The sequence below is a fragment of the Babylonia areolata genome, chromosome 14 (assembly GCF_041734735.1).
Source record: "Babylonia areolata isolate BAREFJ2019XMU chromosome 14, ASM4173473v1, whole genome shotgun sequence".
Classification (NCBI taxonomy): domain Eukaryota; kingdom Metazoa; phylum Mollusca; class Gastropoda; order Neogastropoda; family Buccinidae; genus Babylonia; species Babylonia areolata.
In genome coordinates this window covers 12,842,061-12,854,015 of record NC_134889.1, presented here as the reverse complement: position 1 = coordinate 12,854,015, position 11,955 = coordinate 12,842,061, and the positions used below count along the sequence as shown (strand labels likewise).

The 11,955-nt window shown below is 40.8% G+C and overlaps 1 protein-coding gene across 1 annotated transcript; it reads right to left on the bottom strand.

The window, feature by feature from the left end:
* Window positions 1-326: 326 nt before the first annotated feature.
* LOC143289825 (26S proteasome non-ATPase regulatory subunit 5-like) lies at window positions 327-11,955 on the bottom strand. Its single transcript, XM_076599001.1, has 8 exons — window positions 11,768-11,955; window positions 8,798-8,942; window positions 8,454-8,586; window positions 7,568-7,671; window positions 5,007-5,259; window positions 4,040-4,231; window positions 3,133-3,242; window positions 327-2,059 (listed from the first exon to the last, which is right to left on the bottom strand). The coding sequence occupies exons 1-8, from the start codon at window positions 11,941-11,943 to the stop codon at window positions 1,664-1,666; spliced, it is 1,509 nt and encodes a 502-aa protein (XP_076455116.1). The 5' UTR covers window positions 11,944-11,955; the 3' UTR covers window positions 327-1,663.

Sequence of the window (11,955 nt, the reverse complement as noted above, 5' to 3'; positions counted from 1 at the left end):
TGAAAGGTCAGTTAAGATGAGATTCTTAGCTTAAAATCTCATTAATCAAATTAGGTGCCACTCCAAACATTCCAAACTTTATAAAGCCCCCATCTGGTTTTGTGACTTCTTTGTCATCCGAAACAGTTGTCAATAGTAGGGCCTCGATCAGAGTCCATCGTCCAGTAAGTGTTTAAACTTTCTCAGTTTAACATGCTACATACTGATGATCAAATTTCAACTGATTCTGCCTGGTCAACACCTGACTGTCTTTATGATCAACTTTAACTTTTGTACACATTATTGTATAATTTGTACAACTTCTTTCCATAGTATTGTCTTGGGTCTTTTGTTTATATGTCGTTTTTGGGTGGTTTTGTTTTGTTTTGTTTTGTTTTGTCTTGTCTTTTTTTCACATGCCCTAATTCAGTAAATGAAAATCTGTATGCTTTTTTCTAATATGGGTGATTTACTCCATAATTGCTATTGATTACAATGACATAGTTATGGAATGCCGGGTATTGGTCTTGATTATTGTCTCGTTTTGAGTTGATTGTGTAATGGACTATAATGACTTGCATCTGTTATGGCTAATGTTCACTGTATTCAGATTTTTTTTAATTTAATTTTTTCCCCCATCTATTTTGAATTGACATAATGAATTTATATACAAAATAAAATGGCGGTTGACCCAAGAAAGTCTGGAAAAAAAAATTTCAACTGATGATTTCACATCAGAACTTCATCATGTTTCTTTTCATCCCCCCACCCCCAAATAAAAGACATAAATCAGGCTTGTAACCCAGGGCTCCACAAGACAGGATGATCTTGGGGCCTGAGGGGGCAGCCCACAGCACTGGCACAGTCACTGGTGGGTCAATGGACAACATCCCTGTTACTCAGTGGACGCTTCATTTGCCAAACCTCTGCACATCACCACCCACATGACCTGACAGACGAATCAAATGACTGTTGGCAAGAAATCACAACTTAGCTCTGAAGTCACACAGATGAGGGCACTGCATACATAAGTAGAAGGGGGCTAATAATGCAAGGTTACTTTCATCCATTCTCAAAGGACTAGCATTTTGCACAGGAATCAGACCCCTGCCAGAGTATGCACCAGAGGGTCAAAGTACTGTTTGTGTAATTAAAACCTGATTTTAGCATACAAGTGGTAGAAATCTGCTCAGCAGACGAGCTGAAACCCCAAAATCCATACAACTGCTTATTTTATTCATAAGGCTGAAGGCTTGATAAAAGATGTTATTTCTGATTCTTGGCTAATTCCTTTTTTTTCAAACGGGTGTATACCCAAATAAACAACACAGTTTCAATGCAACACTCCTGTTACCCAAATAAACAACACAGTTTCAATGCAACACTCCTGTTACCCAAATAAACAACACAGTTTCAATGCAACACTCCTGTCACCAAAATAAACAACACAGTTTCAATGCAACACTCCTGTTAGAATATTCACACTCAGATGATCTGATTTGTATCAATTTTGCAGTGATATTATACAACAGAACATATTTCTTTTCAATGGCAAAGTTTTGAAACACTGACAACAAAATAATCTGAGAACAATGTCATCACACATATCAAGCTCTGAAATTTACAGTTGAACAGTTGCTCTCTCTCTCGCACATTCTCACACAGGCACACACTATCGAGAGCCTTATGCTTCCTCCATTGCCACTTCAGCCTGTGCTCGCACAAAGAAGGGTCCCTGGCAGAAGAACTCCATCAGCTGAACGTAATAGGGCTCACCAAAGATGTCCCTCATGGTGGGGGACTCTGTCAGCACATGCACAACCTGGAACTTGGCCTCCTTGCTCTCCTTGGTGGTCTCGATGGCTCGGTCCAGGAGGTACTCCTTGAAGCCAGCAGTGCTGTTCATCAGGTGCTGACCCCAGGGCAGGAAGGCCAAGCTCTCCAGAACCTTCAGGGCCGACAATCTCAGGTCTGCGAACGGCTGCTTGGCAATGCTCCACATCATGTCGAAGGGGTTAGGGCAAAGGCTGTTGAACCAGCCCTCTGTGATTTGGAGCAGTTCTTGGGTTTGGTCTGATACCTGAGAAACAAGTCATGGTAAAAAGACAATGAAATGAATGCTGAAATATATACACTATAAAGTAGTGAAGGTTAAAAAATTACATATTTAACTCCAGATCTTCAGTAAACTTCAGTCTAAACTTGCACTGGATTATTATTGTAGTTCTGCACATGAATATGTGTTCATTCCCCAATCTTTTCATTTTGTTTGTTTGTTTGCTTACATCTAGCTGAAAGCCTTCATTATGTCTATCTTTTCTCTGAGTATCAGAAAGGGTTTAAAGTGATTCTTTCAGTCTATGTTATAAGTGCTAAATCAGCACTGTCTGCCACCTCCATCTCAGTCTTTCCAGAAAGCTCCAAGCTCAGAATGAAATGAAAGTGAAAAGAAATCACACAGTCTGGAAGAAAACTAAAATCTAGAAAGATAGAGGGAAAATGAGAGAGAGAGGGCAACACAGAGGTAACACCACAGCATGCTCAGCTTCTGTCTGGTCATCCACAATGGAGAATAATGTTTTGAACCAAAGCAAGCGGCAGCTTCATCCTGGGGGTTGGGATGGGGGTAATCATCAATTCCTGGCTTTGTAACAGTAATTTATATGACATTTTTTCTTCAACAAGTTCATTTTCCTCTCCATCCAATGGTGCTCCTGTAGAACATTGTAAGGAAGTTTTCCCACTATGTGAGAGGCTTCCTGATGCTTGCTTCTTGAAGGGTGGAGTCTCTCTGCAGCTGGCTGGCAGGGACCACAGCCCTCAAGGGTTCCCCCAGGAAGAAATGGACATGGCCTGTTTTGGTCAGTCACACTCATGGGCTTATTTACGACGGCACATCTCTTCTGCTGTTCTTGCAGTGTAAAGATGGTGAAGAAAAAGTATATAATCCACTGCCTATTGTCAACCATTTCAGCACTTGACAATGTCATCCAATCTCCACCACCCCTGCATTCTGACTCACTTATGTAAACAATGTGAGTCTACGTAATAACCCAGTGTTCAGATGCCTGTGTGTGTGTGTGTGTGTGTGTGTGTGCATGTATGTGTGTGTGTGTGTCCTTGGTGAACAGTCAGACAGACATGAAATCAAACCTGTAGTCTAAGAAGACTGGCCACAGTCTCTATGGCCTTTATCCTGATGTCACTGGGAGCATTCCTGATCACACTGCCCAATCCACTCACACATTCTGTCATGGCTGTGCCTGCAAAACACCTCACACCTTCACTATACTGGCATCACATTCACCAATGTGTGTGTGTGTGTGTGTGTAACAGCTGGCCTAAATACAACAGTCCTCATTAAAATCTGTGTACCTACTTCTTTCTTTAAAAAAGTAATTTTTAACAAAAAGATGACTACGAGTTTCATTTATATAACTTACGTGGCAGCTCACGTCACCAAATGTTGTATGAAATAGTTTCTTCTGAATTGCCAGAGGATACATTAAATATTGATTAACCGGCTGTATGTGTTATGATGCTACCCTTGCTTTTATTGAACTGGTAATTTGTGGAGGATCGACATGTGATTGAAGTTTGTCACAGCTGACAAAGAAACAAAGAAATGGGCAGTGACTTCATCCAAAACCCTTTCACTTCTGCAAGGATTACAGCTTAGCAATTTTCCTTGCATAGATCTTTCATATACTATCTCATCTACCAAAGTTACCTAATGTGTCAAGTTCTAAATATTGTCATGATCAACAGTGCAGCATTCATTTAAGAACATTTTTTTGAATACTAGAAGTTAACCATGACTTTCTAGCTATAATGCACCCAAACATCCTAAGTTGCCTGAAAGTTTCTCTAGAGTTGTGTCCCTTCCCAAACTGTCCACACACACTCAATTTTTCTATTTATATTTCAGTGCAGTCACCCAGCTATCAAAGCCCCTCCCACCCACATTCCCCCTTCACACACACACATTTTCTCCAGTGCAGGCATTAACGCAGTATGTCGTTCAGTGCTGGCCAGCCCCCAGTAAGTACTGAGCTCTCACCCTGTTTGTCCAGTGCCCTCTTCCCCTCGGGGGTGCTGCCAATGAAGCCCACAGTTTCCATGGCCAGACCTCTCACGCTTGGCTCTCCATGGCCACACACCGAGGCAAACACAAGACCCACAAACGTCTGGAAGTGACCCAGGACCTCTTTTGGGTGGAATCGGGCAAGGCCTCCAAAAAACTTCATCAGACCTGTGTGATCAGTGAGGAAAAGGTGATGTCAAACAAGCACTGGAAACATGGGGAGTGAAAAGTCACTCAGGGAGGCTTGTTTGTGCCAACCTGATCAACTTCATTGTCTGCTTCATCCACACACATGAGGAAATCAATGAAAGTTTTGCATAACCATCCACATAACACCACCACCCAAACACACACACACTGACAAAAAACAAAAACAAAAATGCAAAAGCCTTAGTGCACTGTAATCAAAATATTTTTCCCTTCTGTTAATACTTTGACAGACAACTTCAGGTGTTCATCTTTACAATCAAAAGTTACATAGATGACGATGGACAACCACAAATCTATTTTTAAAAAAAACAAAACAAAAAAAACATACTGAATACAGACAGAAAATATGCAGGCTCAAAAATAGAAACAGCAACACAAATATGTTTTAATTTTCTCTCTTTCTTTTGCATGACATAATACACTGAGGCAAAGTATGCAGCATGCACTCAGCACAAGTGAAAGTAGCCATGGCACTAAGAGAGTTGTCTCTGGTAAAATTGTACAGGACAAAAACTCTTTCACAGGGAAACAGAAATACATGCAGACAAGGAACAGAAAAAATTTTCTCTGCATTGTGGTGATACGCTCTCGCCAGAAAGAGCAACTCAAATCTCACAGAGAAAAGTACGATTACTAACATAAATCAATATGCACAATAATGACTACTTTTCAAACAGTCCCCTTTTGAACCCCTCCCCTCTCCCTCAGGTGACCCAGCAGACTGTCCACTGACCAGGCAGAAGGAAGGCTCCGACAGAAGAAGACTGAGCCGTGCTCATCATCTCTTCCAGTTTCTTCACCACACCCTGTGTGTCCAGGAAGGTCAGGCCATGATTGGACCGGGCCAGATCCGACAGAAGCTCCAGGCAGTTGAGCTGCAACAGGATGTCGTCCTTGTGCATCTCGTTGACCAGCTTCTGCAGCAGTCCTGAACGCTGCGACATCTCCAGAGCTTCTGGGGAGATGGTGCTCAGCTCTACCACCAGCTGATGACAATGCACACACAGTGAAGGGGGGAGGGTAACAGCAATGATATCAATGCATCACTATAAACAATCCTCCAACAGCTGTTATGGCCTGCAACTATACACATGCAAGTGCCTATGCCTGGCAGTTACAGACTTTCCCAACATTCCAAAAGAAAGAATGCGAGCATAGATTGACGGCAGCCTTCCATCCTCCTCACACATGTCAGAGTACTAAGCCTGTTCTTAAAATTAATTGTAGACTCAGTAGAATATAGTACCTTGTAAACTAATTCTACATGAGCTGAGTGTATGTCAGTTTGAATATGAACATAAAAACATGACAGTGCACACACAGTGAAGGTGGGTTAACATCAATGATATCAATGGATCACTATAAACAATACACCACCACCTGATCACAGTGCACACACAGTGAAGGTGGGATAACATCAATGATATCAATGGATCACTATAAACAATCCTCCACCACCTGATCACAGTGCACACACTGTGAAGGGGGGCGGGGAGGGGGGGGTTAACATCAATGACATCAATGGATCACTATAAACAATACACCACCACCTGATCACAGTGCACACACTGTGAAGGGGGGCGGGGAGGGGGGGGTTAACATCAATGACATCAATGGATCACTATAAACAATCCTCCACCACCTGATCACAGTGCACACACAGTGAAGGTGGGATAACATCAATGATATCAATGGATCACTATAAACAATCCTCCACCACCTGATCACAGTGCACACACTGTGAAGGGGGGCGGGGAGTGGGGGGGAGGGGGGGTTAACATCAATGATATCAATGGATCACTATAAACAATCCTCCACCACCTGATCACAGTGCACACACTGTGAAGGGGGGCGGGGAGGGGGGGTTAACATCAATGATATCAATGGATCACTATAAACAATCCTCCACCACCTGATCACAGTGCACACACTGTGAAGGGGGGCAGGGAGGGGGGGGTTAACATCAGTGATATCAATGGATCACTATAAACAATCCTCTACCAACTGATCACACATTGGACTAAGACCAAAATAGCAAAGTGGTTACAGCGTTGGACTTTCAATCTGAGGGTACCCGGTTCAGATCTTGGTAACAGCGCCTGATGGGTAAAGGGTGGAGATTTTTCCAATCTCCAAGGTCAACCTATGTGCAGACCTGCTTGTGCCTGAACCCCAATCGTGTGTATATGCATGCAAAAGATCAAATATGCACGTTAAAGATCCTGTACTTCATGTCAGCGTTCAGTGGATTGTAGAAACAAGAACACACCCAGCATGCACACCCCTGAAAATGGAGTATGGCTACCTACATGGTGGGGTAAATGAATAAAACGGTCATACATGTAAAATGTTGTATATCTGAGTGTGTATGTGTGCATGCCTGAAACCTGATTGAATGACACAGGAAACGAATGATGAGCGCCCAATGGCAGCCGCCAGTCGGCTCTACCCATGTAGGCAGCTTGTTGTGCAAATGACCCCGTGGTTGTAAAGCACTTAGAGCTTGGTCTCCGACCAAGGATAGGCACTGTATAAGTATCCATATCATCATCATCATCAGTATTGTAGAATAATAGCTGTCTGCTACAAGCCTAGGTTTGGACTACATACATTTGGACCAATGAGAATGCTGCATAATCGAGAGCTCGGGAGACTCAACGTTCAGCTGCGGGTTGCCGATTAGACCTAGTAGGTTTTCCAGTTGAGTTGGTAATAATAATGCCCTAAACAATGCCACAATTATATAAGTATTCTATGCTCTTTGAACAGACTTCACATTTTTTAGTTGCACTTTGCAATGTGCCTGCGACCCCTTGTTTGTAAAGCACTTAGAGCTTGGTCTCTGACCCAGGATAGGTGCAATATAAGTATCCATATCATCATCATCATCAGTTTTCTATGCATTTTGAAAAAACTTCTTATTTTTGAGTTGCACTTTGCACTTTGCAATATGCCTGTCTATACATGTCCTTTTCACTGTGTCTGTCACTGTCATCAACCTCCTCTATGATAATATATGATATTCAAATACAGAAGACTTACCTGCATGTCATTCACCTGTGATACCTGTAGTGTCTTCAACCACTGTTTTGTGCAAGTATTCATATCACATACAATCCAAGGGACATAATTTTCATACCTTATGTTTCAGACAAGTTATAGGGCTTGAAGTTACCATGATATCACATCACCAACAATCTTCATAAACCCATGCAAACATTTGAAATTCACAATACCAAGAGAAAAATGGTGTGACATGGAAGTGATGAAGCAAGGCAACGCTGTACAACTTACCTGGTAGACCCTGTAACGCACAGTGTCATCCTTTGCCATGACAGCTTGTAGGGTGTCGAAGACATCACCACTGTACACTGTCTGCACACCTCTCTCCGTACTGCCTGTCAACACACAACAGTTACCTGCTATCCTAGCTCAGAAGTGTAGGTAAGGAAAAAGAGGGGGGACGGTCAGGAGATGGGGTGGTGGAAGCTGCATGGAAAGGCAGGGGAGACCAAAGCTGCCAACACTCAGCAACTCTAAAGTGTTATGTCAAAAAGTCATACTTAAAATCAAAGTGCTCTAATCATGGTTGAAGGCAAGATAATGAATATCATGGCAATTTTTTTTTTTTAATGACAATTTCCAGAAAGGTATGAAGAACACAAGTTTATCAAATCCATTTAATGTAACATCAGATTGCGGAGTCAATTTACCAGTACTCTAACAAAATACCAATAATTACAAAACATTGTAACCCTTCTTCCTATTTTCCCTGAAGCATTATTTTGTTAATGTGGTGATACTGATAGGTGACCAAGAAAATGTAGGCATAAGTAAAGTAGAATGAGTAGAAGTCTTGAGAATATTATTGTACAAATCAACTAAATCATAAAGAGATGCTAAAAAAATTCATCTTTAGATGATGACATTTTGAAATTTGAAAAGATAACACCCCATCCTCAAAACTACTGACAGGCTCTCTGTCATTAAAGCATAAACCATACACAAACAAAATCATCAAACTGAATAATCAACAACACAGTCAATTTCTTTCTTTGAGCAGGGCCTACAACAGGTTACATACAAGTGCTACGACTTGGGTGTGGTACATCAACTGAACTGGCCCTTGCTACAATGAAGCACACATGAATCATTCAACCAGCCACGAGTGTGTCCTTACCAAGGCGCACAAAGATGGAGGTGGCAAGCTGTGCTATGGCCTGAGTGTGGTGGGCCAGCTGTGCTGCCACTGCCACAAGCAGATCTCCACACTGTATCAGCAACTCTGGGCTTTCTTCACTCACTCGCAACAACTGCAACAACAACAATTTTGGTGGCAAAGATTCCATGGGAAATAAATACTTTCATTGTTTCAATGCAATGCCAATTACATGTCAAGTTGATACTAAGCAACTCTTCTTTATGTCGTTTTAAAAAACATTCATTTCATGTACAGTTAGACATAATACAACACACACACACACACACACACACACACACACACACACACACACACACACACACCTGAGACATGCACAATGTCTGCACAGGGTCTGTCCCATCCTGGAGCCTGTTGACGAATTCCTGATGCAAGTTCTCCAGGATCAAACTGGAACTGAGCGCTGACAACAACCGCTCCAAGACACTGCAGCATATCTCCTGCTGATCTCTAAAAACAAACAAACAAACAACTACAAATACAATGTCATCAGAACATGTTTTCAACATTACATAGTTTGATGCAAATTTGATATGAATTATCCATTCAATTCTTATTTCTGCACTGAAATTGTTATTGAAACATTTCTCTGCACATAAGAGTTCAAATTTGAGCTTTATGATTTTCCTTAATCATAGTCTGTACAGAGAATATATATTATGTACTCTTAGTCTCTACACAATAATCTAAATACATTAATGATAACATGCTTTCAACTCCTCCAAAAGCTGCAAATGTCCATGTCTTGTTGTCCCTTTTTCCCTGACATAATTCATCCTATATCATCAGACGAGTGCTGTTTCTGCATCTTCTTCTTTGTTTATGGGTTGTGACTCCCACAATGACTAAAAGTCAAGTGCATGAGCAGGCTTTTAAATGTCTGACTGTTTTCATCCCTGCTATTTAGGCAGTCATACTCTGATTTTTGGGGGCTGAATGCTGGGTCTGTTCTTGTTTCCATAACCTGTGGATTGCTGAAATGCATTGTGAGATCTTTAATGTGTGTATTTTATATTTTGCATGTGCATACACATGAAGCAGGTTCATGCATTAATAGGTCTGCACTTTTGCTGACCTGGGAGATCAAAAATATCTCCACCCTTTACCCACCAGGCACCATGACTGTGATACAAACCAGAACCCTCAGACTGAAAAGTCCAATACTTAAATCACTTGGCTGCTGCACCCATCATTTCTACATCCACATTACGTAAAAAAAATAATGTCTGCATTCATCAAAAACTCTTGTGAAAAAAAGTTCTTGATGAACAAACCTAACAAAACACTGCACAGTACACACTGACTATTGTTTATTAGTACTATAATGTACTTATTGTAACTGTCCAATCTTAAAAAATAAATAAATAAAGAGAGAGAGAGAGAGAGAGAGAGAGAGAGAGAGAGAGAAGGTAAAAACAAAGATTCAACAGGATTAGGATTAACTATCATAATTATGAAACTGTACAATAGTATTTTGATCTGCCTCATTCTCACACTGGACTGTGCCAGTTGTGCAGTTGTTTCAGTACATCTACACATACACATGTACAATATCTGCTTCATTGAACATGCCCTAACTAGAGCTGTGGCCCTGAAACATTTACCTTGTGACAAAGTGAACCTGGAATGTTAACAACAAAAGGATTCAATTCATCTCCAATGTCAAAACTTTGTGGATTTGAAAAGACATCAATTGTGAGTGATCTAACACAATGCACCCTGTGTGTTGTTCGTTCATTCTTAAGTTTAACGTCTTTTCACTGTAACTGTAAGTGATATTAGACGAGGGTAGGAAAAAAATCGAGTGGGAGGAGGGGGGGGGGGGGGGGAATTACTGTGTATGCATGCTAGTAAGTGAAAGAGAGTGTGTGTGTGTGTGTGTTACATATAGAAAATGATTGATTTAAGTTTTGTTAAAAAAAACCCTCAAAAAACATAACAATATAACATATTTCTAATGAAAAACTAACAACTATAACAGCGAACCAACTGGACTATTTAACAAGGAGTTGAAAAAGTCATACATTAGCAATGAACTGCTGAAGATCGTCAACACTGAACACGATTTCAATTCAGGGATTTGAGACTTTAACATATCGCAAGTTGGTATATGATCGGCTGTTATGTGAGCACCACAGATGCAAGAAACATTACTGACATATTTTGTCCTAAAACAAATAATTTTCCATCTGCAGATTAGAGAAATGATTTGCCTCTTATGAAAATCATTATGGTAATGTTTTTCCATGAAACCATACATTTTCTGTATGTTCTTTTGGCTAAAAAAAGGAGCTAGAAGCTCCATGAAGGAGTTTGATTTAAATATTTTGTTTTCACTACAGGAATGTTACACCATGGTAGAAAAAGTCCAATGGTCAAAATTTCAGTTTGAGGAAAAACATACCGGTGTGTGTGTGTGTGTGTGTGTGTGTGTGTGTGACTACAAAACACCTGCTGTCAGTTGCTGAGCATTTGATGATGTTTCGTGTAATAGTAATAGTCACAGTTGTGTCTAGGCTGTACATGGCACTCATTTCCTTTATGCAGAGTTAAATACCTATCTGGTGGCAGTGCTGCCTCCAAACCATCAACCACTAGACTCAAGTCCAGCTGCAGGCCTCGGTGTCTGTCTTGGAGGCTCTATATCTGGACCTGGCTGTTATACTGACCCTCTCCCTTGAGCGGGAATACTACCAGTACTCTAACAAGTGTAAGTTTTGTTTTGTGCACATCAGTATTGTAACATCATAGACATTTCAATTACTTGTAATAGAAGATGTATGCACTTGACATTATCGTATGTGTAACTGCATTGGGAAAAATTCTGATTCCATTAATAGAAGTTTTGTTTTGTTTTGTTTTGTTTTTTGCAAAAACAGCTTCTTTTTCCAATATTAACAGTAGCTTTTCCTTTCTTTTTTCCCCCCATTTTTTCCATGTGCTCTCCCAGGTCCGTTGCGACGATGGCCATATTGGCCCCTGCGATGTATCTATCTTAATCTATCCTGATCCTGAAAGTTGATCGTCGGTGCATGTCCACTGAGTTTGACAAATCATTCGTGTTGAGACACTCAAATACTGGCAAAATTTAAACATTTGTGCCCATCGGTAATGTCACATCATAGACAACATCAATTGTTTGCAATAAAAGATATATTGTGCTTCATATCATTATCTATGTAATTGTGTTGAAAAAAAAATCCGATGGTTACCATTATTCAGCGATTTTGACAGAAACGAAATGAAAAGTTGAAAGTCGGTGCGTGTCCACTTACTTATCATTTGTGTTGAGACACTCAAATACAGGCAAGATTGAAACATTTGGGACGATAGTCCTCAGTTCTTGAGGAGGCACAGCTGATAAAAGTACTTTCAGTTCTTCAAGTCTGTCCAATTTCTCGTTAGAACTTGCCAACGCGTTGATGACAGTAGCAACTGTGCTTGCCGCCATTTTAAGCCTCAC

What these genes read in the sequence shown, in the direction of transcription:
- LOC143289825 (XM_076599001.1), bottom strand. Translation starts at nt 11,943, where the DNA reads ATGGCGGCAAGCACAGTTGCTACTGTCATCAACGCGTTGGCAAGTTCT. An exon ending in TGTCTCAACACAAATGATAA is followed by an intron (nt 8,943 to 11,767) that starts GTAAGTGGACAC and finishes GTTTGTTTTTAG; the next exon opens with AGATCAGCAGGAGATATGCT. An exon ending in CCAGTCTTCTTAGACTACAG is followed by an intron (nt 2,060 to 3,132) that starts GTTTGATTTCAT and finishes CTTGTTTCTCAG; the next exon opens with GTATCAGACCAAACCCAAGA.